At 49.0% G+C, this 21,001-nt stretch overlaps 1 protein-coding gene across 2 annotated transcripts; it reads left to right on the forward strand.

Annotated features, from left to right (window-relative positions):
• Positions 1-75: 75 nt before the first annotated feature.
• Positions 76-16,418, forward strand: vps16 (vacuolar protein sorting 16 homolog; the record flags this gene model as incomplete). 2 transcript variants are annotated; one of them, XM_034233250.1, is given in 20 exon segments in its annotated part: positions 76-220; positions 945-1,060; positions 1,146-1,268; positions 3,267-3,322; positions 3,413-3,502; positions 3,828-3,999; positions 6,658-6,789; positions 6,877-7,004; positions 7,155-7,190; positions 9,744-9,852; positions 9,951-10,085; positions 10,178-10,286; positions 10,577-10,674; positions 10,803-10,907; positions 11,074-11,151; positions 11,283-11,369; positions 11,453-11,535; positions 12,389-12,485; positions 14,930-15,033; positions 15,113-16,418. In XM_034233250.1, coding segments are annotated over 20 exon segments (2,142 nt in total), but the record flags the coding sequence as incomplete, so codon positions are not given.
• Positions 16,419-21,001: the final 4,583 nt, after the last annotated feature.

Genomic DNA, 21,001 nt, shown 5'->3' on the forward strand with positions numbered 1-21,001 from the left:
TGTACCTGTCTCTCTCTCTGTAAACAGGAAGTGGTTCAGTCTCAGGTGTACCTGTCTCTCTCTCTCTGTAAACAGGAAGTGGTTCAGTCTCAGGTGTTGGAGGCCCAGGTGTTCCACTCTCCTTATGGAACAGGGGTTGCCATAGTAACGGGTTCCTCTCGATTCACCTTGGCGACCAACATCGACGACCTAAAGCTCCGGAGGTTACCTGAGGTCCCAGGTGAGGGTCCACCTACCTGTCGGTCTCACCCTCCCCTGTCTCCCTCTCACCTCTCCCTGTCACCTCTCCCTCTCACCCTCCTCTCACCTGTCCCCTCTCACCTGTCCCCTCTCACCTGTCCCCCTCTCACCTGTCCCCCTCTCACCTGTCCCCCTCTCACCTGTCCCCCTCTCACCTGTCCCCCTCTCACCTGTCCCCCTCTCACCTCCCCCCTCTCACCTGTCCCCCTCTCACCTGTCTCCCTCTCACCTGTCTCCCTCTCACCTGTCTCCCTCTCACCTGTCCCCCTCTCACCTGTCCCCCTCTCACCTGTCCCCCTCTCACCTCTCCCCCTCTCACCTGTCTCCCTCTCACCTGTCTCCCTCTCACCTCTCACCTGTCTCCCTCTCACCTGTCCCCCTCTCACCTGTCCCCCTCTCACCTGTCTCCCTCTCACCTGTCTCCCTCTCACCTGTCTCCCTCTCACCTCTCACCCTCTCACCTGTCCCTCTCTCCCCCTCTCACTGTCACCTCTCCCTCTCACCTGTCCCCCTCTCACCTGTCCCCCTCTCACATGTCCCCCTCTCACCTGTCCCCCTCTCACATGTCTCCCTCTCACCTGTCCCCCTCTCACATGTCTCCCTCTCACCTGTCTCCCTCTCACCTCTCACCTGTCTCTCACCTGTCTCCCTCTCACCTGTCCCCCTCTCACCTGTCTCCCACTCACCTGTCCCCCTCTCACCAGGTCTCCAGGGGAAGCCTGTCTGCTGGCTGGTTCTGACCCAGGACCGGCAGACTAAAGTCCTGCTGTCCACCGGACCGGATCTCTACATCCTGGACAACACGTCCTGCACCGCGGTGGTGAGACAGTCAGAGACACAGACAGGTACACAGACAGGTAGACAGACAGGTGAGACACGTCACTAACTACCTGTCTGTCTCTCAGAGTCCTCCAGGTCTGGGTCCTCAGTCTGGCAGCATCGTCCACATGTCCGTCTCCTTCAGCTACAAATACCTGGCTCTGTTCACAGAGACCGGACACCTGTGGACAGGCCCCTCCCACCTTCAGGTGAGCGACCAATTAGGGTCCTTATCTGACCGGGGTGAGGGGGCGGGGCGGTGATTAACAGGTGGTGCAGGGGCGGGGTGGTTGTCTGTGTGATTGACAGGGGGTGAGGGGGTGGAGTCTGTGTGGGTGATTGACAGGGGGTGAGGGGGTGGGGTCTGTGTGATTGACAGTTGGTAAGGGGATGTGGTCTGTGTGATTGACAGGTGGTGAGGGGATGGGGTCTTTGTGATTGACAGGTGGTGAGGGGGTGGAGTCTGTGTTATTGACAAGTGGTAAGGGGGTGGAGTCTTTTGGCGCGTTTCCACTGCAGCGGGTTGCTCGCTTTAAGCGTGCCGAGCCGTGCGGGGCCCGTTTTTGGTTGCGTTTCCACTTGGCCTAGTTTTGGCCCGGGGCTACTTTTTCACCTTTTTTTCTGGCCCGACTAAATGGTGGTTCTAGGGCCAGGAACAACCAGGCTGAGTCGGGCTGAGTATGCTAAGAGAGAATCGCTGGCAAGGGGGCTACAACTACAACAACATGAACATATTTGTCCGTGATTTAATTGTAATACACGTTTCAAAATGATGCCGAAGTAACAACATACTGATACCGGTTAGTAAAAACCATGAATTAATGCTTTGACAAGTCTGCAGACAGACGGCAGACGAAAAACCCTTTTAAAATGCGTGCTTTCTAAATGGAGCTTGGCTAAGCTAACGTTATATATGCTCCGACCGTCCACACTCACAACAACGGCCTATACAGACATAAATAAACCAGCGACTGTATTCTCCATGACACAGACAGTCTGTGGTTTGTACTTGTTTAACTTTTGTCTAGTTTCTGAACAGATATGAGGAGCTGTGAGCTCTGAGTGCTAACAGCTAACGGCTGTGTTGTTTTTTGGGGCGCTCATTGAAGAAGACGTCACGGCTCCGCCTACACTGCGTTACTATAGTAACTGCCCCAGTTCCTAAACTGTAATGGAAGCGCAGCATTAAAGTGAGCCGGGCCTAATAAGGCCTAACCAAACAGAGCGAGGCCTGTAGTGGAAACGCGCCATTTGTGATTGACAGGTGGTGAGGGGGTGGGGTCTGTGTGATTGACAGGTGGTGAGGGGGTGGGGTCTGTGTGGTTGATCGACAGGTGGTTAGGGGGGTGGGGTCGGTGATTGACGGGTGGGGCGGGGGCGGGGTCGGTGTGGGTGATTGACAGGTGGTGAGGGGGTGGGGTCTGTGTGGGTGATTTACATGAGGTGAGGGGATGGCGTCTGTGTGGGTGATTGACAGGTGGTGAGGGGGTGGGGTCTGTGTGATTGACAGGTGGTAAGGGGATGTGGTCTGTGTGATTGACAGGTGGTGAGGGGATGGGGTCTTTGTGATTGACAGGTGGTGAGGGGGTGGAGTCTGTGTTATTGACAGGTGGTGAGGGGGTGGAGTCTGTGTTATTGACAGGTGGTAAGGGGGTGGAGTCTGTGTTATTGACAGGTGGTAAGGGGGGGGAGTCTGTGTAAGGTGGTGAGGGGGTGGAGTCTTAGTGATTGACAGGTGGCGAGGTGGTGGGGTCTGTGTGGTTGATTGACAGGTGGTTTGGGGGTGGGGGTCGGTAATTGACAGTTGGGGCGGGGTCGGTGTGGGTGATTGACAGGTGGTGGGGTCTGTGTGGGTGATTTACATGAGGTGAGGGGGTAGGGTCTCTTTGGGTGATTGACAGGTGGTGAGGGGGTGGGGTCTGTGTGGGTGATTGACAGGTGGTGAGGGGGTGGGGTCGGTGTGGGTGATTGACAGGTGGTGATGTCTGTGTGGGTGATTGACAGGTGGTGAGGGGGTGGGGTCTGTGTGGGTGATTGACAGGTGGTGAGGGGGTGGGGTCTGTGTGGGTGATTGACAGGTGGTGAGGGGTTGGGGTCTGTGTGGGAGATTGACAGGTGGTGAGGGGATGGGGTCTGTGTGGGTGATTGACAGGTGGTGAGGGGGTGGGGTCTGTGTGGGTGATTGACAGGTGCTTCTGTGCCTGCAGGACAAACTGAATGAAGTGGACACCAAGAACACAAACCCCCCCCAACAGATGGTCTGGTATGTACCTGTCTGTCTACCCGTCTGTCCTCTCACCTGTCTCACCCGTCTCACCTGTCTCAGCCTCTGTACCTGTCTATACCTGTCCAGGTGTCGCAGGCCAAAGAGTCAGCAGCCGTCTGTGGTTCTGCTGTGGGACAAACTGCTGATGGTGGTTGGAGTCCGTCAGGACAACATCCAGTATCCTTTAGACCATTTCAGAATAGAACCACAAACCAGTTTGGACTGGAACTCATTAGGGTACCTGGACCTTGTAGGGTCCTCCTGGACCTGAGTAGGGTTCTCCTGGACCTGAGTAGGGTTCTCCTGGACCTGAGTAGGGTTCTCCTGGACATGAGTAGGGTTCTCCTGGACATCAGTAAGGTTCTCCTGGACCTCAGTAAGGTTCTCCTGGACCTCAGTAGGGTCCTCCTGGACCTCAGTAGGGTTCTCCTGGACCTCAGTAGGCTTCTTGTTGTTTTAATGGTTCTCTGGTTCTCCGCTGTGAGCCTTGACCTCTGACCAGGTTCCCGATAGAGGAACCCTGTGTTCTGGTGGGAGAATTGGACGGGGTCCGGATCCTCAGCTCCTCTCAGCAGGAACTCCTTCAGGAGGTTCCTCTCGTCTGTCAGGAGATCTTCAAGATCGCCTCCATGGCTCCTGGAGCTCTTTTGCTGGAGGCCCACCGGGAGTACCAGGTACCTGTCTGTCTGACTACCTGTCTGACTGTCTGACTGTCTAACTGTCTGACTGTTTTTCTGACTGTCTGACTGCCTGTCTCTCTGTCTGACTGTCTGTCTGTCTGACTGTCTGTCTACCTATCTGACTGTCGACCTGTCTGACTGTCTATCTAACTACGTGTCTGACTCCCTGTCTGACTGTCTACCTGTCTGACTGTCGACCTGTCTGACTGACTGACTACCTGTCTGACTCCCTGTCTGACTGTCTACCTGTCTGACTGACTCCCTGTCTGACTGACTACCTGTCTGACTGTCTACCTGTCTGTCTGTCTATCTGACTGACTCCCTGTCTGACTGACTCCCTGTCTGACTGTCTACCTGTCTGACTGACTCCCTGTCTGACTGACTCCCTGTCTGACTGACTCCCTGTCTGACTGACTCCCTGTCTGACTGACTACCTGTCTGACTGTCTACCTGTCTGACTGACTCCCTGTCTGACTGACTCCCTGTCTGACTACCTCCCTGTCTGACTACCTGTCTGGCTGACTCCCTGTCTGACTGTCTACCTGTCTGACTGTCTACCTGACTACCTGTCTGTCTGACTGACTCCCTGTCTGACTGTCTACCTGTCTGACTGACTACCTGTCTGACTGACTACCTGTCTGACTGACTACCTGTCTGTCTGACTGACTACCTGTCTGACTGACTACCTGTCTGACTGACTACCTGTCTGACTGACTACCTGTCTGACTGTCTACCTGTCTGACTGTCTACCTGTCTGACTGACTCCCTGTCTGACTGTCTACCTGTCAGACTGACTCCCTGTCTGACTGTCTACCTGTCTGACTGACTCCTTGTCTGACTGACTCCTTGTCTGACTGACTCCCTGTCTGACTGACTCCCTGTCTGACTGACTCCCTGTCTGACTGACTCCCTGTCTGACTGTCTACCTGTCAGACTGTCTGACTGACTCCCTGTCTGACTGTCTACCTGTCTGACTGTCTACCTGTCTGACTGACTCCCTGTCTGACTGACTACCTGTCTGACTGTCTACCTGTCTGACTGACTCCCTGTCTGACTGTCTACCTGTCTGACTGTCTACCTGTCTGACTGACTCCCTGTCTGACTGACTCCCTGTCTGACTGACTACCTGTCTGACTGTCTACCTGTCTGACTGTCTACCTGTCTGACTGACTACCTGTCTGACTGACTCCCTGTCTGACTGACTCCCTGTCTGACTGTCTACCTGTCTGACTGTCTACCTGTCTGACTGACTCCCTGTCTGACTGACTCCCTGTCTGACTGTCTACCTGTCTGACTGACTCCCTGTCTGACTGACTCCCTGTCTGACTGACTACCTGTCTGACTGACTACCTGTCTGACTGACTACCTGTCTGACTGTCTACCTGACTACCTGTCTGTCTGACTACCTGTCTGACTGTCTACCTGACTACCTGTCTGTCTGACTGACTACCTGTCTGACTGTCTACCTGTCTGACTGACTACCTGTCTGACTGACTACCTGTCTGACTGACTACCTGTCTGTCTGACTGACTACCTGTCTGACTGACTACCTGTCTGACTGACTACCTGTCTGACTGTCTACCTGTCTGACTGTCTACCTGTCTGACTGACTCCCTGTCTGACTGTCTACCTGTCAGACTGACTCCCTGTCTGACTGTCTACCTGTCTGACTGACTCCTTGTCTGACTGACTCCTTGTCTGACTGACTCCCTGTCTGACTGACTCCCTGTCTGACTGACTCCCTGTCTGACTGACTCCCTGTCTGACTGTCTACCTGTCAGACTGTCTGACTGACTCCCTGTCTGACTGTCTACCTGTCTGACTGTCTACCTGTCTGACTGACTCCCTGTCTGACTGACTCCCTGTCTGACTGACTACCTGTCTGACTGTCTACCTGTCTGACTGTCTACCTGTCTGACTGACTACCTGTCTGACTGACTCCCTGTCTGACTGTCTACCTGTCTGACTGTCTACCTGTCTGACTGACTCCCTGTCTGACTGACTCCCTGTCTGACTGTCTACCTGTCTGACTGACTCCCTGTCTGACTGACTCCCTGTCTGACTGACTACCTGTCTGACTGACTACCTGTCTGACTGACTACCTGTCTGACTGTCTACCTGTCTGACTGTCTACCTGACTCCCTGTCTGACTGTCCACCTGTCTGACTGACTCCCTGTCTGACTGACTACCTGTCTGACTGACTCCCTGTCTGACTGACTCCCTGTCTGACTGACTCCCTGTCTGACTGACTCCCTGTCTGACTGACTCCCTGTCTGACTGTCTACCTGTCAGACTGTCTGACTGACTCCCTGTCTGACTGTCTACCTGTCTGACTGACTCCCTGTCTGACTGACTACCTGTCTGACTGACTACCTGTCTGACTGACTCCCTGTCTGACTGTCTACCTGACTCCCTGTCTGACTGTCCACCTGTCTGACTGACTACCTGTCTGACTGTCTACCTGACTACCTGTCTGTCTGACTGTCGACCTGTCTGACTGACTCCCTGTCTGACTGACTCCCTGTCTGACTGTCCACCTATCTGACTGTCCACCTGTCTCTTTGTCTGTCTGTCTGTCTGACTTTCTACCTGTCGCTCTGACTCTCTTTCTGACTGTCTACCTGTCTGACTACCTGTGTGTCTCTCTGTAGAAGTCCAGTCAGAAGGCTGATGAGTACCTGAGGGAGATAAAGGAGCAAAGCATGCTGGGAGAAGCAGTCCGTCAGTGTGTGGAGGCGGCAGGACACGAGTACGACTCCATTACCCAGAAGGACCTGCTCAGGGTGAGTTCTATCTCAGGTATAAATCTGTGTTGTTGTTCTGTGTTGTTGTTCTGTGTTGTTGTTCTGTGTTGTTGTTCTGTGTTGTAGGCAGCGTCCTTTGGGAAGTGCTTCCTGACGGACTTTGTTCCCGACCCGTTTGTTCTGACCTGCAGAGAGCTGAGGGTTCTGAACTCAGTGAGAGAGAGCAGCGTGGGTCTGCCTCTCACCCACACTCAGTATCCTCTAACACAGGGCATCATGGGAACTGTAGTCTGTTACCTGTAGTTAGCCTCACTCACAGGTGCATCATGGGACATGTAGTGCAGTCTGTTACCTGTAGTGATGTCATCACCTGATGCAATTTGATCCTTGACCTCTGACCTCAGATTCAAACAGATGACTCTACAGGTGCTGATCGACAGGTGAGTCCAACCTGTCTGTCTCTACACGTCTGTCTCACCTGTCTGTCTCTACCCGCCTGTCTCTACTTGTCTGTCTCTGCCCGCCTGTCTCGACCCGCCTGTCTTTACCTGTCTGTCTCTACCTTTCTGTCTCTCACCTGTCTGTCTTTTACCTGTGTGTCTCTCACCTCTCTGTCTCTACCTGTCTGTACCTGTCTGTCTCACCTGTCTGTGTCTACCCGCCTGTCTCTACTTGTCTGTCTCGACCCGCCTGTCTTTACCTGTCTGTCTCTACCTTTCTGTCTCTCACCTGTCTGTCTTTTACCTGTGTGTCTCTCACCTCTCTGTCTCTACCTGTCTGTACCTGTCTGTCTCACCTGTCTGTGTCTACCCGCCTGTCTCTCACCTGTCTGTCTCTACCTGTCTGTACCTGTCTGTCTGAACCTGTCTGTACCTGTCTGTCTCACCTGTCTGTCTCTACCCGCCTGTCTCTACTTGTCTGTCTCGACCCGCCTGTCTTTACCTGTCTGTCTCTACCTTTCTGTCTCTCACCTGTCTGTCTTTTACCTGTGTGTCTCTCACCTCTCTGTCTCTACCTGTCTGTACCTGTCTGTCTCACCTGTCTGTGTCTACCCGCCTGTCTCTCACCTGTCTGTCTCTACCTGTCCGTCTCACCTGTCTGTGTCTACCCGCCTGTCTCTCACCTGTCTGTCTCTACCTGTCCGTCTCACCTGTCTGTGTCTACCCGCCTGTCTCTACATGTCTGTCTCTCACCTGTCCGTCTCTACCTGTCTGTCTCTACCCGTCTGTCTCTACCTGTCCGTCTCACCTGTCTGTCTCTACCTGTCCGTCTCACCTGTCCGTCTCACCTGTCTGTCTCTACCTGTCTGTCTCTACCTGTCTGTCTCTACCCGTCTGTCTCTACCCGTCTGTCTCTACCCGTCTGTCTCTACCCGTCTGTCTCTCACCTGTCTGTCTGTCTCTCACCTGTCTGTCTCTACCCGTCTGTCTCTCACCTGTGTGTCTCGACCCGTCTGTCTCTCACCTGTCTGTCTCTACCCGTCTGTCTCTACCCGTCTGTCTCTACCCGTCTGTCTCTACCCGTCTGTCTCTCACCTGTCTGTCTCTACCCGTCTGTCTCTCACCTGTGTGTCTCTACCCGTCTGTCTCTCACCTGTGTGTCTCTACCTGTCTGTCTCTACCTTTCTGTCTCTACCCGTCTGTCTCTCACCTGTCTGTCTCTACCCGTCTGTCTCTCACCTGTGTGTCTCTACCCGTCTGTCTCTCACCTGTGTGTCTCTACCTGTCTGTCTCTACCTTTCTGTCTCTACCCGTCTGTCTCTCACCTGTCTGTCTCTACCCGCCTGTCTCTACTTGTCTGTCTCGACCCGCCTGTCTTTACCTGTCTGTCTCTACCTTTCTGTCTCTCACCTGTCTGTCTTTTACCTGTGTGTCTCTCACCTCTCTGTCTCTACCTGTCTGTACCTGTCTGTCTCACCTGTCTGTGTCTACCCGCCTGTCTCTCACCTGTCTGTCTCTACCTGTCCGTCTCACCTGTCTGTGTCTACCCGCCTGTCTCTCACCTGTCTGTCTCTACCTGTCCGTCTCACCTGTCTGTGTCTACCCGCCTGTCTCTACATGTCTGTCTCTCACCTGTCCGTCTCTACCTGTCTGTCTCTACCCGTCTGTCTCTACCTGTCCGTCTCACCTGTCTGTCTCTACCTGTCCGTCTCACCTGTCCGTCTCACCTGTCTGTCTCTACCTGTCTGTCTCTACCTGTCTGTCTCTACCTGTCTGTCTCTACCTGTCTGTCTCTCACCTGTCTGTCTCTACCCGTCTGTCTCTACCCGTCTGTCTCTACCCGTCTGTCTCTACCTGTCTGTCTCTCACCTGTCTGTCTGTCTCTCACCTGTCTGTCTCTACCCGTCTGTCTCTCACCTGTGTGTCTCGACCCGTCTGTCTCTCACCTGTCTGTCTCTACCTGTCTGTCTCTACCCGTCTGTCTCTACCCGTCTGTCTCTACCCGTCTGTCTCTCACCTGTCTGTCTCTACCCGTCTGTCTCTCACCTGTGTGTCTCTACCCGTCTGTCTCTCACCTGTGTGTCTCTACCTGTCTGTCTCTACCTTTCTGTCTCTACCCGTCTGTCTCTCACCTGTCTGTCTCTACCCGTCTGTCTCTCACCTGTGTGTCTCTACCCGTCTGTCTCTCACCTGTGTGTCTCTACCTGTCTGTCTCTACCTTTCTGTCTCTACCCGTCTGTCTCTCACCTGTCTGTCTCTACCCGTCTGTCTGTCACCTGTGTGTCTCTACCCGTCTGTCTCTCACCTGTGTGTCTCTCACCTGTGTGTCTCTACCTGTCTGTCTCTCACCTGTGTGTCTCTACCCGTCTGTCTCTACCTTTCTGTCTCTCACCTGTCTGTCTCTCACCTGTGTGTCTCTACCTTTCTGTCTCTCACCTGTCTGTCTCTCACCTGTGTGTCTCTACCTGTCTGTCTCTACCTTTCTGTCTCTCACCTGTGTGTCTCTACCTGTCTGTCTCTCACCTGTCCGTCTCTTACCTGTGTGTCTCTCAGGTTGGTGTACAGACAATTTTACCCGTTAGCGATAGAGATCTGTCGTTACCTGAAGATTCCAGATTACCAGGGAGTCAGCCGAGTCCTCAAGCACTGGGCCTCCTGCAAGGTAACCTGTCTCACTGTCTCGCTCAGTCCCTTGTCTCACTGTCTCTCTCACTCACCTGTCTTACTGTCTCGACTGCCTCACCTGCCTCACCTGTACAGGTGCAGCAGAAGGACCTGACGGATGAGGCGATTGCCCGGGCGGTATGTGTGAAGGTGGGAGACTCACCTGGTGTGTCTTACTCTCACATCGCAGCTAAAGCCTACGAGTGTGGCCGCACGGAGCTGGCCATCAAGGTGAGTCATTACACCTTCACACACCTGTGTATTTATATACACAGTATGTACAAGTGTACATATATATATATATATATATATATATATTTCAGCTCCTGGACTTTGAGGCCCGCTCTGGAGAACAGGTTCCTCTGCTGCTGAAGATGAAGAGGAGTCAGCTGGCCCTCAGTAAGGCTGTGGAGAGCGGAGACACCGACCTGGGTAAGCCCCGCCCACACCTGAGTGTTATCCCTGCCCACACCTGTATGTTAGCCCACACCTGTATGTTAGCCCCACCTGAGTATTAGCCCCGCCCACACCCGAGCGTTAGCACTGCCCACACCTGTATGTTATTCCCCTCCGAGTGTTAGCCCCGCCCACATCTGAGTGTTAGCCCCGCCCACACCCGAGTGTTAGCCCTGCCCACACCTGTATCTTAGCCACACCTGTGTAGTAGCCCCGCCGTCACCTGTGTCATGTGTAGATGATGTGAGTATGTTTCCCCCCCTAAGTGTACACGGTGGTGACGTACCTGAAGAACGAGATGAACAGAGGAGATTTCTTCATGACCCTGAGGAACCAGCCTGTGGCTCTGAGCCTCTACAGACAGGTACTTCCTGTAGTTTATTACCTGTAGTTTATTAACCTGTTCTAAACCACAGGTTAATAAACAACATGTTAATAACATGTAGTTTATTAACCTGTAGTTTATTACCTGTAGTTTGTTGTTGTTTTCAGTTCTGTAAGCTGCAGGAACAGGAAACTCTGAAGGACCTGTATAACCAGGACGACGATCACCAGGAACTGGCCAACTACCAAGTTACTGCCAGCTACAGAGAGAAGGTAACACCTGTTCATATCACCTGTCTGTGTCTCACCTGTCTGTGTCTCACCTGTCTGTGTCTCACCTGTCTGTGTCTCACCTGTTTGTGTCTCACACCTGTCTGTGTCTCACCTGTCTGTGTCTCACCTGTCTGTATCTCACCTGTCTGTCTCACCTGTCTTGCAGAGGTTGGACAGCCGTCTGTCTCTCCTGCAGAGCGCTGTGGACGAGTACAACAAGGCAAAGAACGAGTTCTCAGCAAAGGTAATCCTCTCGGATATATTAAACTGAAGTGTGTCACAGGTAATGCTCTATCTGCTCTCACCTGTCGGACAGGTAACACCTCACCTGTGAAGACCTGGATCTAACATAATCTAACATGTTTTTTGTTTCAGGCCACAGAGGACGAGATGCGTCTGCTGAGATTCCAACGCAAACTAGACGATGAGAAAGGGGCGGGGCTTCTGGGACTTTCTCTACAGGTAAAGGGGGCGTGCCACATGTATAAAGGGGCGGGGCTGTTGTTAAATAAAGGGGCGGGGTTAACCGTCTCCTTGGTTTCCAGGCCACCATGGAGGCTCTGCTGGCTCTGGGTCTCCACAAACAGGCGGAGCAGCTCTACAGAGACTTCAGAGTTCCTGACAAGAGGTGAGACGGCTAACTGTTCTGTGATTGGCTTATTACATTACATTACATTACATTGCATTTAGCTGACGCTTTTGTCCAAAGCGACTTACAATAAGTACATTCGACCAGGAAGACACAACCTTGAAAAAAACAGAATCATATAAGTATATCAGGTTTCATAGAGCCAAACATTTCAAGTGCTGCTCAACTGGCTTTAGGTAATCCAGTCCTTTATTGGTATAAAAGTGCTTCGTTAATCGTTCTAACGCTCGAAGTGGAGTCGAAAGAGATGAGTTTTCAGTTTGCGCCGGAAGATGTGCAAGCTATCTGCCGTCCTGATGTCAATGGGGAGCTCATTCCACCATCTTGGAGCCAGGATAGCAAACCCACGTGTTTTCGCCGATGGGAACTTGGGTCCCCCTCGCAGCGAGGGCGCAACGAGTCGTTTGGCTGATGCAGAGCGTAGTGCACGCGCTGGGGTGTACGGTTTAACCATGTCCTGGATGTAGGAAGGGCCAGATCCATTCGCAGCACGGTAAGCAAGTACCAGTGTCTTGAAGTGGATTCTAGCAGTTACCGGAAGCCAGTGAAGGGAGCGGAGGAGCGGAGGAGCGGAGTGGTGTGGGAGAATTTAGGAAGGTTGAAAACCAGACGAGCCGCTGCATTCTGGATGAGCTGCAGAGGTCGGATGGCACATGCAGGTAGACCAGCCAGGAGGGAGTTGCAGTAGTCTAGGCGTGAGATGACGAGAGCCTGGACCAGAACCTGAGTCGCTTTCTGAGTCAGCTGGGGACTCAGGCTTACTGCATGAGGCTGTTCACACACTAACCGCTACCTGAGCTCTGATTGGCTGACGTGTTCCCCTGTCTCTCAGGTATTGGTGGCTGAAGCTGAAGTCTTTGGCGGAGAAAGAGGAGTGGGAGGAGCTAGAGAAGTTCTCCAAGAGCAAGAAGTCTCCTATTGGCTACTTGGTGAGAGGAAGCCCTGCCCAGCCTGTTAATCCTCGAAATGCTCAGCTCGAGTAGCTATTCTTTGTCATATCATAGCCTGATAGCATCATCATAATATCATGTCATCAGTGACATCATAATATCATGTCATCAGTGACATCATAATATCATGTCATCAGTGACATCATAATATCATGTCATCAGTGACATCATAATATCATGTCATCAGTGACATCATAATATCATGTCATCAGTGACATCATGTCATCAGTGACATCATAATATCATGTCATCAGTGACATCATAATATCATGTCATCAGTGACATCATAATATCATGTCATCAGTGACATCATAATATCATGTCATCAGTGACATCATAATATCATGTCATCAGTGACATCATAATATCATGTCATCAGTGACATCATTATAATGATGTCATCATCACTGTGGGTTTTCTCCGGAAGTGTTTCCTTGTACGATGTGAGGGTCTGAGGACAGAGGGTCTGAGGACAGAGGGTCTGAGGACAGAGTGTCTGAGGACAGAGTGTCTAAGGACAGAGGGTGTCGTATTGTCATACTGATATTCTGTACAAACTGTGAAGTCCACTGAGACAAATGTAACATTTGTGATATTGGGCTATATGAATAAACATTGATTGATTGATCATATCGTGACATATCATGACATTACAATATGATGACATCACAATATCATGACATCATAATATCATGACAACATAATATCATGTCATCAGTGACATATCGTGACATCATAATATCGTGACATCATAATATCGTGATATAACATCATAATATATTGACATCATAATATCATCATATTGTGACATAATAATATCATAGTATCGTGACATCATTATATAATGTCATCATATCGTGACATCATAATATGATATCATTGTAATGTCATTATATCATGTCTTCTGAATATCATAATATCGTGTCATCATAATTCCATCATATGGGGATATTTTAATATATAGTGATATTGTGATGTCATCACGTGGTGATATTGTGATATATATATTGTGATGTCATCACGTGGTGATATTGTGATATATATTGTGATGTCATCACATGGTGATATTGTAATATATATATTGTGATATTGTGATATATATTGTGATGTCATCACGTGGTGATATTGTGATATATATATTGTGATGTCATCACGTGGTGATATTGTGATATATATTGTGATGTCATCACGTGGTGATATTGTGATATATATATTGTGATGTCATCACGTGGTGATATTGTGATATATATATTGTGATGTCATCACGTGGTGATATTGTGATATATATATTGTGATGTCATCACGTGGTGATATTGTGATATATATTGTGATGTCATCACGTGGTGATATTGTGATATATATATTGTGATGTCATCACGTGGTGATATTGTGATATATATAGTGATATTGTGATGTCATCACATGGTGATATTGTGATATATATTGTGATGTCATCACGTGGTGATATTGTGATATATATTGTGATGTCATCACGTGGTGATATTGTGATATATATATTGTGATGTCATCACGTGGTGATATTGTGATATATATATTGTGATGTCATCACGTGGTGATATTGTGATATATATAGTGATATTGTGATGTCATCACATGGTGATATTGTGATATATATATTGTGATGTCATCACGTGGTGATATTGTGATATATATATTGTGATGTCATCACGTGGTGATATTGTGATATATATATTGTGATGTCATCACGTGGTGATATTGTGATATATATATTGTGATGTCATCACGTGGTGATATTGTGATATATATAGTGATATTGTGATGTCATCACATGGTGATATTGTGATATATATTGTGATGTCATCACGTGGTGATATTGTGATATATATTGTGATGTCATCACGTAGTGATATATATAGTGATATTGTGATGTCATCACATGGTGATATTGTGATATATATTGTGATGTCATCACGTGGTGATATTGTGATATATATTGTGATGTCATCACGTGGTGATATTGTGATGTCATCACATGGTGATATTGTAATATATATTGTGATGTCATCACGTGGTGATATATATTGTGTTGTCATCACGTGGTGATATATATTGTGATGTCATCACGTGGTGATATTGTGATGTCATCACATGGTGATATTGTAATATATATATAGTGATATTGTGATGACATCACATGGTGATATTGTGATATATATTGTAATGTCATCACGTGGTGATATTGTGATATATATTGTGATGTCATCACGTGGTGATATATATTGTGATGTCATCACGTGGTGATATTGTGATGTCATCACATGGTGATATTGTGATATATATATTGTGATGTCATCACGTAGTGATATATATAGTGATATTGTGATGTCATCACATGGTGATATTGTAATATATGGTGATAATGGACGCTCTGTGTTTCTCAGGCGTTTGTGGACGTCTGCATGAAGAGCAACAACAGGTTTGAAGCCAAGAAGTACGTCTCCAAGGTAATGCCGGAGCAGAGGGTCAGAGCACACCTGGCCGTCAGGTAAGACTGTCACCGTCAGTGAGGTCATCAGTGTGGTCATCAGTGACATCATCAGTGACTCTTCTTCTCTTCTCCTCAGCGACCTGGAGGGAGCGGCGGACGCTGCCATCGAGAGAAAGAACGAGTCAGAGATGGCGTTGGTTCTTTCTCGAAGCTCCACCTCCGACCGGCTGCTCATTGACCGGCTGAACCGCGCCGCCACCGTCGCCAAAAAGTGATCCTCCTTCAGACAGACCGTCTGCTGCCATAAAGTGATCCTCCATCAGACAGACAGCAGACCGTCTGCTGCCATAAAGTGATCCTCCATCAGACAGACAGCAGACCGTCTGCTGCCATAAAGTGATCCTCCATCAGACAGACAGCAGACCGTCTGCTGCCATAAAGTGATCCTCCATCAGACAGACAGCAGACCGTCTGCTGCCATAAAGCGATCCTCCATCAGACAGACAGCAGACCGTCTGCTGCCATAAAGCGATCCTCCATCAGACAGACAGCAGACCGTCTGCTGCCATAAAGTGATCCTCCATCAGACAGACAGCAGACCGTCTGCTGCCATAAAGCGATCCTCCATCAGACAGACAGCAGACCGTCTGCTGCCATAAAGTGATCCTCCATCAGACAGACAGCAGACCGTCTGCTGCCATAAAGCGATCCTCCATCAGACAGACAGCAGACCGTCTGCTGCCATAAAGTGATCCTCCATCAGACAGACAGCAGACCATCTGCTGCCATAAAGTGATCCTTCAGACAGACAGCAGACCATCTGCTGCCATAAAGTGATCCTTCAGACAGACAGCAGACCGTCTGCTGCCATAAAGTGATCCTCCATCAGACAGACAGCAGACCGTCTGCTGCCATAAAGCGATCCTCCATCAGACAGCAGACCGTCTGCTGCCATAAAGCGATCCTCCATCAGACAGACAGCAGACCATCTGCTGCCATAAAGCGATCCTCCATCAGACAGACAGCAGACCGTCGACGTGCTGCCATAAAGTGATCCTCCATCAGACAGCAGACCGTCTGCTGCCATAAAGTGATCCTCCATCAGACAGACAGCAGACCGTCTGCTGCCATAAAGTGATCCTCCTTCAGACAGACAGCAGACCGTCTGCTGCCATAAAGTGATCCTTCAGACAGATGGATGACCCTTCTGACCCTGACCCTAACCCTTCTGACCCTAACCCTTCTGACCCTGACCCTAAATAGTGATGGCAGTACTTTGACTTCAGACACAGCGTGAATATTAAAGAGAAGAAGAGGAATTGGTTCTTCTTCTGTGTTTCTGTCCGAGAACCAACCGGATGTTTTATTGTGAAATTTCTTTTTTTACATTTATTTGTGATATTCTGCCTCAGTGTAAGAAATAAATAAAAGTACTAACATTTGTTTGTTGGTTTCCTTTCTTTGTATTTCAGACACATTAAGGGTTTCTAAATAAACTCAATAAGCATCATCAGAAGGTTTCTCAATGTTCTAATTTCCCCTCCTCGACTCCTCGGTCCTCCGGTAGTGACCCGGAAATGAATTTCAGCGCGCCATGTTGAAGGACATCTCATTTCTCTAAATGCACATCGAGAATCGAGGATCGAGCGTCGAGGAGGCTCTGGAGGAGCTATAACCGAGGAGAGAGGAGGCTCTCTGGAGGAGCTATAACCAAGGAGAGAGGAGGCTCTCTGGAGGAGCTATAACCGAGGAGAGAGGAGAGAGGAGGCTCTCTGGAGGAGCTATAACCGAGGAGAGAGGAGAGAGGAGGCTCTCTGGAGGAGCTATAACCGAGGAGAGAGGAGGCTCTCTGGAGGAGGTATAACCGAGGAGTGAGGAGAGAGGAGAGAGGAGGCTCTCTGGAGGAGCTATGAGAGAGGAGAGAGGAGGCTCTCTGGAGGAGCTCTAACCGAGGAGAGAGGAGAGAGGAGGCTCTCTGGAGGAGCTCTAACCGAGGAGAGAGGAGGCTCTCTGGAGGAGCTCTAACCGAGGAGAGAGGAGGCTCTCTGGAGGAGCTATGGCTCTCTGGAGAGCTATGCGAGAGGAGAGAGGAGGCTCTCTGGAGGAGCTATAACCGAGGAGAGAGGAGGCTCTCTGGAGGAGCTCTAACCGAGGAGAGAGAGGAGAGAGGAGGCTCTCTGGAGGAGCTCTAACCGAGGAGAGAGGAGAGAGGAGGCTCTCTGGAGGAGCTCTAACCGAGGTGAGAGGTGAGAGGTGTGTGTGTGTGTGTGTGTGTGTGTGTGTGTGTGTGTGTGTCCGCATCTGTAGCCTGTTAATGTCTCATTACACCGCACTGTGAATGAATCAAAGTAAATATAGAAGTGGTCATGAACACATCTGTCCATCAGACAGAGGGCTGCTGCCTCCTGTCATCATTAATGGACGTCTCTTCAAAATGACCGCTCAGAGGAGAGGAGTTCTCCTTCCTCTAACCGCCTGCTGCTTCCCCTCCTCTCTCCTCGCTTCCCATCCTCTCTCCTCGGCTCGACTCCTCTCTCCTCGGTTCTCCTCCTCGACTCCTCTCTCTTCGGCTCCCCTCCTCGAGTCCTCTCTCCTCGGCTCCCCTCCTCGAGTCCTCTCTCCTCGAGTCCTCTCTCCTCGGCTCCCCTCCTCGAGTCCTCTCTCCTCGGCTCCCCTCCTCGAGTCCTCTCTCCTCGGCTCCCCTCCTCGAGTCCTCTCTCCTCGGCTCCCCTCCTCGAGTCCTCTCTCCTCGGTTCCCCTCCTCGAGTCTTCTCTCCTCGGCTCCCCTCCTCGGTTCCCCTCCTCGACTCCTCTCTCCTCGGCTCCCCTCCTCGACTCCTCTCTCCTCCTCGAGTCCTCTCTCCTCGGCTCCCCACCTCGAGTCCTCTCTCCTCGGCTCCTCTCTCCTCGGTTCCCCTCCTCGACTCCTCTCTCCTCGAGTCCTCTCTCCTCGGCTCCTCTCTCCTCGACTCCTCTCTCCTCGGTTCCCCTCCTCGACTCCTCGACTCCGCAATTCCTCTCTCCTCGGTTCCCCTCCTCGACTCCTCTCTCCTCGGTTCCCCTCCTCGACTCCTCTCTCCTCGGTTCCCCTCCTCGACTCCTCGATTCCTCTCTCCTCGGTTCCCCTCCTCGACTCGCATCTCCTGTGGGCGGGACTAAGACACGAGGATAGGAGTCGAGGAGGGGAATTAGAGTATTGAGAAAGCTTTAATCGCAGTGACCACCAACTGGCGGCCCGCGGGCCACATCCGGCCCGCCAGACATTCTCATCCGGCCCGCACGATGGGGGTGACTGCGGCGTGGTTACGGCGTTCGCAGTAACCACTGTGTGCAGTACCGGAGTTCAACAGAGAGGCAGCAGCTGCGGGACAGTAGACTGCGTACTGCAAAACCTTCCCTGCCTTGAAGAAGAAGTGATCCTTCGTTGTGAAGAGTGCAGATTTGGGTCAATATTCTAGCGCGTAAAACAAGCTACTCACGAGCGGAAAATGTGCTTTTACACGCGCATAAAATGACCCTCGCGCGCAGATTAAACCCCCGCGAGCGGCTCTGCGAGAGAGAGACAGCCCTCTTGCTCGCTCGCGGGAGTATCAGCCTCGCGGAGTCTGTCGACGCGCACGTGAAAAGTTTCTGGCACTTTGGGGCGGAGCCACTGGACTTTGATTGACAGCTGCCAGGAAACCCGGAGTTGCCAGGTTTGATAAATGCCTGAACTACCAAGAGCCGAGGAGTGACAGCTGCAAGATCAGTTGGACGAGATTGAATGGTAAAGTTGTCCATAAAAAACTATTATATTCGTGTGCAGCTTATATATATATATATATATAAATTAATTTGATATAAAACAATATATTTTTGAGTGGGCTGTATCTGTCGAAAATTGCATATATAAATATAATTGGTTGTAAAAATTGTTTTTTTATTTGCTTGATACAAAAGGACATTCTTTATAACCAATTGCTTTATTATCACGCATTTGTAATATTTGTATGCTAGAACTGTTGTATTCTATTTAAAAAATAAATAAAAAATAGCTCACTTGTCATTCATTTTTATCCTTAATTATCCATCCAACACTGAAAAGGTGGTCCTTGTGAAGAATCTCATCACTATATTCCCTCAGCTGAAAGTCATTTACAACAATAGTTTGCTGAAGATTAAGTTTGTATAGGTATAAGGTGTGATTTTATGAATGATCTATTCTGTCAACATTTGATGAATTAGAACAATATTAATATTTTTAAATGTTAACAATTATTTTCTTAATGACATATTGTGCTAATGAAATCCTTGTAAATAAATGTCCAATGAATGTATTCTTGCATTCGATTTTTTGAATAAAAACCATATCCACCACCTGGTACTTCCAGTAATCGTCATTGACACACAATGTGCAGATATTACACAATCAAATGTTAATTCTGGTTAAAGAAATATAACACAAAATGTGCAGAAATAACAAATGAGTGTGTTCATCTTGGTTACACATTTATGACACACAATGTGTAAAATGTGCACATTGTGTGTTAGGGGCATGTAGTCCCCTGAATCTGGAATAACGTACAATTTACAGCCTCAAAATGTCAGGAACTTTTCATCTACAGATTGCTTTGGTCTGGTTTTGCTCTTCACTGATTGGTTACTGAGACTTTGAATTTAAACGGACCTCCCCGTTTATAAAACGGACCTCCCCGTTTATTCGCGCGTTGTTTCGCGCGAATAAACGGACCTACCCGTTAATCCGCGCGAAACTACGCGCGAATAAACGCGCGAATTGTGACGCAAATGGCTTTCCATACACTCTTGCTCGCTCGCGGGAGTATCAGCCTCGCTGAGTCTGTCTACGCGCGCGTGAAAAGTTTCTGGCACTTTGGGGCGGAGCCACTGGACTTTGATTGACAGCTGCCAGGAAACCCGGAGTTGCCAGGTTTGATAAATGCCTGAACTACCAAGAGCCGAGGAGTGACAGCTGCAAGATCAGTTGGACGAGATTGAATGGTAAAGTTGTCCATAAAAAACTATTATATTCGTAAAGTGTACAGCTAATATATATATATATATAAATTAATTAATTTTATATAAAACAATATATTTTTGAGTGGGCTGTATCTGTCGAAAATTGCTAGCTACTGTCTGCTGTACACTCTTAGAAGGGATGTGTCAAAAATGACACAACATGTGTTGAATTTCAACACACCTACAGAGTGTGCTCAGGGACAACACGTGTTGTGTTTATTTATGTGTAAATCATTTTTACACACAAAATGTGTTACGTATTAATTTGGCTTTCAATATAATAAATATATCAATCAATATAACCTGCCTTCATTGTCTTTTAAAAATAAAATCGCCTTATCTTATCTTACTGAAGGGTATTTATGTCTCCTTAAATCACCTTTTAAATGTACTTCTTATAACATGGCATGGTGTAACATATCAAACATGTTCAGTCTCTGGTCTTGCTAGAAATGCAATGTCACTCACCTTAGAGCACTGTCTTATGAGATACTTAGCTTAGAAATCAGATTTTTGGAATAAAATCGCCTTACCTTATCTTACTGAAGTGAAGGGTATTTATGTCTCCTTAAGTCACCTTTTAAATGCACTTCTTATAACATGGCATGGTGTAAGATATCAAAATTGTTCAGTCTCTGGTCTTGCTAGAAATGCAATGTCACTCACCTTAGACTTAGAGCACTGTTTTATGAGATACTTAGCTTAGAAATCAGATTTTTGGAAAACTTAAAAACTCTTGTGAAAACACAGATGTACTCATGTCATCCATTTTTTTTTGTGCTTCAGATTTGGTTTACCAACGTTTTTGGTTCACAAAAGTAGTGAAATATATGAATTACACTATAGGCCTATATACATTTGTTGTTCATGTCTAAAATGAAAATGTGTAAATTAGAATTTGGAGTAAAATAGTTATATCACTCTACTTTCACCACAGAAAAGTTACATCAGGACTGATTCATGACTTCATATTCCATACTGAGGTTCATGTGATGTGTACAAATACAAA

Source organism: Gymnodraco acuticeps, unplaced genomic scaffold, assembly GCF_902827175.1.
Source record: "Gymnodraco acuticeps unplaced genomic scaffold, fGymAcu1.1, whole genome shotgun sequence".
NCBI classification, from domain to species: Eukaryota; Metazoa; Chordata; class Actinopteri; order Perciformes; family Bathydraconidae; genus Gymnodraco; species Gymnodraco acuticeps.